This window comes from Rhincodon typus, chromosome 30, assembly GCF_021869965.1.
Source record: "Rhincodon typus isolate 14 chromosome 30, sRhiTyp1.1, whole genome shotgun sequence".
Classification (NCBI taxonomy): domain Eukaryota; kingdom Metazoa; phylum Chordata; class Chondrichthyes; order Orectolobiformes; family Rhincodontidae; genus Rhincodon; species Rhincodon typus.
The window spans coordinates 22,113,541-22,119,608 of NC_063361.1; the positions used below are offsets into that span (position 1 = coordinate 22,113,541).

The following is a 6,068-nucleotide window of genomic DNA, read 5'->3' on the forward strand; positions in this document are numbered from 1 at the left end:
TCTGCTCCTATGATGCTGCTTGGCCTGCTGTGTTCATCCAGCTCTGCACCTTGTTGTCTCAATGTTCCCTACAACATCTCTTTATGTCTCAGTGTAACTCAGAAACTTCCTGAAGATAATATTTGGTGTGCTGTTACTAGTTTGTAATCTGTCTGTATCAGTAAAAGCTTTAGTTCTGGGAGGTCCCCACTGTTTAAACTCTCGCTATTTATGGTATTTACCATTCAACTATCTTGTGGCAATGAATCTGATTTTTTAAAAAATAGATCATAAAATTACTAAGTTGATAAACCTCCGTAGTTGCTTTAATTTTCAATAAATTCTAAAATTTTCCTGGAAAAATTTACAGTAGACAAATGGATTTTGACGTTGTGTAAATATATCACTTGGCTGCTTTTTTAAAAGACTGAACCTAACCCGTGAGGTATTCAAGCACAGAGAAGAATTGTTTTGACAGGGAAACCACCAGCTAAGGATGATGGGTCTTCTTTTCCTTACTGACAACAATAAACTACTGAAGGCAATTCGCTCTGTTGGCCAGTTGTTTAAATTGGGCGATTTGGAATTCCAAATGAAATGTGTATTTACCTGAAATCATTCCATTTAATTCCCAATTCTACAAAACACAGATGGGATTCATGATACGCCTCAATATAGTGCAGAGCTGGAGGAACACAGCAGGTCAGGCAGCATCAGAGGAGCAGGAAAGTCAACGTTTACTCAGTTCTTTACACAATGTTATTAGGAAAATGCAAGGAATGTTGGCCTTGCCAATGATAACCACATTCCATGAATGATTAAAAATTCACAAGCTTCACACTATTATATAGTACCACTATCTGAAGTAGAATTAAAATTCAGCTTTTCCATTTTATCAAGGCATGAATCTTGATATCCCAAGGAACAGAACTGATGTAGCCAATTGTTATAGTTAATTCGTAACTGTAACCTATAGCACATGGACTGCAGTGGTTCAAGAAAGCAGCTCACCACCAACTCCTTAAGGGCAACCAGGGATGAGCAATAAATGTTGACCAGGCAGTGACATGTTCGGCGAGTGATTAAAAAAAGTAAGGTTACCATAGGTAATGAAAGCAAGTAAAAAGTCATCAATTAGTTATTTGTGGGTTATCTTAGCTCTTGGCTAAATGGATGCCCTACAACTTGCAAATATTGTCTTATACTGGCACTATAAAGTTTGATTGTCATTTAGATAAATGATGGCTGCAGTTCAACTCAGTTTCATTAATGTTGAAATGTAAACCAGAGCCAGGATCCAACCTCAACTGGATGATGGAAAGAAATGGTGAAAGAGATGCTGAGCTTTTCCAGCAACTTTATTTTTGTTCTTGATTTACAGCGTCCGCAGTTCTTTCGGTTTTTACTCTTGAAGAGATAACTGCAATGTCAAACTAGATTTAAACAAAGTGCTCAATGAGTCTTTCGTTATTTCATCTTGAAGATCACACAAGTGCTGAATAGGCTGGCATCAAGAAAACGCCAGATTTTACATTTGAAACTTTATTCTGTGGATTTGTGAATATATCGTGTGTGTCAGCAGTTTGTCATGTACCGTTCTCACTGACTATTCAATTTTCCCCATTGGGCCCATTTAATAACAACTAGGTGCAGCATAAGCAGATTGTACCTTTCTATACTTGTTCTCACACCAGAAAGTCAGAGACCAGCTGTACTGACCAAGAATGGGAGTTGCAATTGGAACAATAATAGGCATAGTGCACAGTCATACAGATAAGTGGTTACAAACACTACTCCTTAAAAGAAATTCCTTTAAGACTTATGGAGTAGACAGGAATATGGTTTTGAAGTCACAAATCAGATCAGCCACAATCTTATCGAGTGGCAGAGGTGGTCTGACGCACCAAACGGCCAACTGCCTTATTTGTACATTCGCATGTAAAAATGGGATTGAAAAGTACTAAGATTCAAAGCACAACCCTAGAATTGGATCCTGCTTCCTGCGATTATAAAAACAAGTTGCTAGGGGAAGTTACTCCATATAAAAAGCTAAATGCCAATTCATCACCTTGCTTCCTGACTCACTATAAAACCTCTTGACTAATTGCTGCCAACAACCTCTAACAGAAAACAGCCTGAGCATCAGCTAACATTGTTAGCTTCATCAGGCAGCAGTGAACCACAGGCAAAAGCAACAATGCAAGCAGGACACCATCTTAGATTAGGTAACGCTGCGGTCAATTAATTTTCCATACCATCAAAGCCTTGTTTTAATCGACAAACTTTAGAAAAACAGAAGCTACATATCTTTCAAACTGTTTTGTAGAAGTTAGTCCTACAATGCATTACAGTTGTGGGATTACGGTCCAATCGAAGTGAGTTAAATGCAAGTCAACTGTGGCATTTGTACGTTATGTTGCAATCTCCATAGTTTCAACCCAATCTTGACGTGCTGGAAGTTCCATCAGTGACCAACCAGAGCTATTCAACAGTGAATCATTGCAGCATTGCACTCCTCCCACATAGATTCTTAAAGACAGATCATAATGAGAATCAAATTTAAAACAGCCCGTACATGCGTAACACAGATTTTCTTGTTCCTGACAACCTCCATGTGGAGGGTGAAGTTTGCACTTTTGATCTGATGAGCCCAGTGCTTGCATTGTGAATCCCGAGATCAGCTGTGATCACACTGAGCGGCAGAGCAAGAGGCACGGCTTAGTCCTGCTTTTCATGACAAGGGAACATGGCTTGTACATATCTGACACCGACTCAAGAAAAGAGACGCTTAACGCTTCTGAAAAAGAAACTCAAGTATTGCCTTCACAAAAGAAGCTGGCATAAGCAAAACAATGGAGAGGCAGCCTTCCTCCAGTTCCTAAACTGGAGGTTGGGACTCAAGCCAGCAGTGACAACTGCTGGGCACAGCTTGTTAGCATTTAATAGCTCAAGTTATTTTTATACAAATGTCCATTTAATAGGAAAGATCCAATAAGGAGCCCGGGAAGGACTTGTAACAGTCATCAGCGTCTGCTCCAGGCAGACGGATCTAGAAAGCGGTTTTGTTGACAAACTAGATGCCCAGCATCAATAGATGTGGAGCTGGGAAAGAACAGCAGGTCAGACAGCATCCGAGGAGCGGGGAGGTCAACGTTTCGGGCCGAAACCCTTCCTGGAGGGTTAGTGAAAATGAAAAACAAGTGGGGATTGGGAAGAGAGAAATGGAACTGTCCGGGTTCCACTGTGGTAACACCAAGAGAGAGAGACAGAGAGAGAGAGCGAGGAGGGGAAAAAAATACACTGAAAGCTAAAGCCAGCGATTTTTTTTTGATTCAGGCGTCACTCCCACTTCAATTGTAACGCAAACGGAAAAAAATGCGCAATGTTGCTGAGACAATATCTCACAAAAAAGAAGAGGGGGGAGAAGCTGCACAACAGGCCGCATTGGCAGAGATTTAAAGATGTTAGATCTGGAGTTGGGACTAACAAGAGAGGGAGGATACCTCGTTGGAGTGCTCCAGGTTATTTGAGTCACTGCACAGTTGCTATGCGAACCGCAAGCGAATCATTGTAAGAAGATTAACGAAACTTTACGCCTGACGGATTCTTGCTTTAAAACAAAAACACAGGTTTTCTTCAGAAGGAATTGAACAAAGACACATATTTTCGTTTTTAAAAAAATAATAAAGTTTCTTAAACAAAGTTGGTTATCATTCTTGCTATTCTCTGCCCCCCCCCCCCCCCCCCCCCAAGTAAACCCCTTAGGAGGATGTATGACAATTTCACAGGGACCTACCCGTGGCTGCGGTGCTGCTGGTATCGTTTTGAGCTGCAATGTAGTAGATAAGCGAAAGGAGGCAAGTCAATGTTACGCTGTGTATCAACGCCATCCTGGCTACAAATTCAGCCTTGAGAGCAGGGGAGTAGGGAATGGGGTTGGGGGGGGGGGGGGGGGGGGGGGGAGGTGGTGGCCGGTGGCTCGATGTGAGAATGAAATAAATGTCGCGGGCTCCGAGCGACAGTGCTGCTGTTCTCAGGCTCTCTTCTCCCTTAAAGACCCCCACGAAAAGCCGAACGGGCCTCGCTCCCAGTCAGTCAGTCATCCGCACTCCCTGCGTGTACTGTACCGCACAGGTGTTGAGCAAAACTCCCAGATCTGGTCACTTTCAACAGATGTAGCGGTTTCACAGCAGCAACAGCGCTTCAGACTCCACCCTCTCGCCGGCCTTAAAGGCGTACCGTCTGCAAAAACCCACTCAGCTCCTGCCCCTGGGGCGAGATGACTCAAATTGACAAGAATAAATGACAACACACAGCCAGTGTTTCCGTGTGTGTGTCAGTATCCCAAAAGCTGACCTTATTTGCAGACTTCGCCTCGCATGCACTGAGGTAGTTACAACCAGCATCTCAGACGGTACAGGATTTCTAACATTTCAGCCCGTGAACGAGAAACTTTGCAATCAAATGCCACTTTTGCAGCCAACCAGCGTGCATCACAACGCGTGGACTGTATTAAAACATACAGAAAGTGCTGGAGAAACTCAGCAGGTGCGCTGGCATCTGTGGAGGGAGAAACGGGGTTAACAACTGCGCCTGAAGCACCGTCAATTTGATCAAAGACCCCTCTTTGGTCTGCCTGAAACTTGTGGCTCATTCCAAGGTCCTGGACTAGTGCTAAGGGACACGCTAAAGTTTGGGGAAACCCTAAGGTACAGCGGGGAAAGCGGGCTTTCTGCCATAAGGTACCAAGGGGCTATTAAGTAATAGGAGCAAATTACTACAGATGCTGGAATCTGTGCTGAAAATAAAAGAAACGCTAGAAATCACAGTGGGTCAGGCAGCATCTGTGGAGAGAGAGCAAGCTGACGTTTCGCGTCCAGATGACTCTTCGTCATAGCTGTTAAGTAATAGAACCCCTTGTATTGGAGTGGAGATAATTTCTGCTCAAATTTGGCAAATGTTCCAATTCTGCATTTGGATGGAGGAACTGAAAAGTGCAATGCTCAAATTGAACAGCTTTGTTATCTACTTTTTATAAATAAAGCATATTTTTGCAAATTGGAAGGAACAGAGTTAATGTTTCAAGTCCCATATGACTTTTCTTCATTTGAAAATGCTGCCAGACCTGCTGAGTTCTCCTGCACTTTCTTGTTTATATTCCAGGTCTCCAGCATCCTCTGTACTTTGCCTTTTCATGGACCATATATTTGTGTCCAGCTGTATTATATGAAATAACTTCTAGCTGCTTCAAGCTGTTTGTCTGACATTGTGAATTTAGGTGGTGTGTTGATTCAAAAATGTAGGTTTCAGCAAGTTTCAGTTTGCATTTGGCAAGACTGATTTAGAAATAACTGGTCCCAACTTGGAATTGGTGAAGATGGAAAATTCTTGCTTTCAGATCATGATCTAGTTTCCTGCTGGAAGAAGCACGTGGATAAGCATTATATTAAAAGACAGAAGGACTTTCAAGGCTGAAAAGTACTTTAGGAAACACAGCAGCCAATTTACATGCAACTAGCTCCCACAAACAGCAACATAATGATGGCTAGGTAATCTACTTGAAGAATGAATACTGGCCAAGCTACCGGGGATAACTCAGTAGGTCATCTTCAAATAGTGCCAATTCACTTGAGAGTGTTCTTTTCAGCTAGGGAAGTTGGTAGGGGCAAGGGAATGGGATACTCAGTTTAAACGACACATCCAAGTAGCAGCACCCTCTGGCAGTACAGCACTCCCTCTCTCAGTCTAGATTTTCAAGTCTATGGAGGTGGCTTTGAACCTACAATCTCACAGGCACTTAGTCAAGAATACTGCTCACTGGGCTGTGAATGAGACTGAGAAATTACGGAGCTCATCTGTGATGTGCACATGATTAAAACAAAAGCCGACTCATAGTCAGTCTTGAATGAAGTACTAGACGATGAGTGAGCCTTGTGGAACCACTTCCTCTGGTCTGAGGGGAGAAGCTGGGCATGGTGTGAGGGGAATACTTATACATTTATTCACAACTGGTTTATGTTGAAAATTTTTGAAATTCACAAAATATGGAATATTATTTTCTATTTACAAGACAAAGTATGTATTTAGAA

At 42.4% G+C, this 6,068-nt stretch overlaps 1 protein-coding gene across 2 annotated transcripts in view; it reads right to left on the reverse strand.

Moving 5' to 3' along the window:
• Positions 1-3,901, reverse strand: part of muc13b (mucin 13b, cell surface associated) — a 91,485-nt gene extending 87,584 nt beyond the window's left edge. For both annotated transcript variants that reach the window (XM_048614798.1, XM_048614797.1), the window contains exon 1: positions 3,776-3,901. In XM_048614798.1, coding sequence (XP_048470755.1) covers positions 3,776-3,869 — 94 coding nt within the window. In that variant the 5' untranslated portion in view covers positions 3,870-3,901. The remainder of the gene's footprint in view (positions 1-3,775) is intronic.
• Between the last annotated feature and the right edge of the window lie 2,167 nt (positions 3,902-6,068).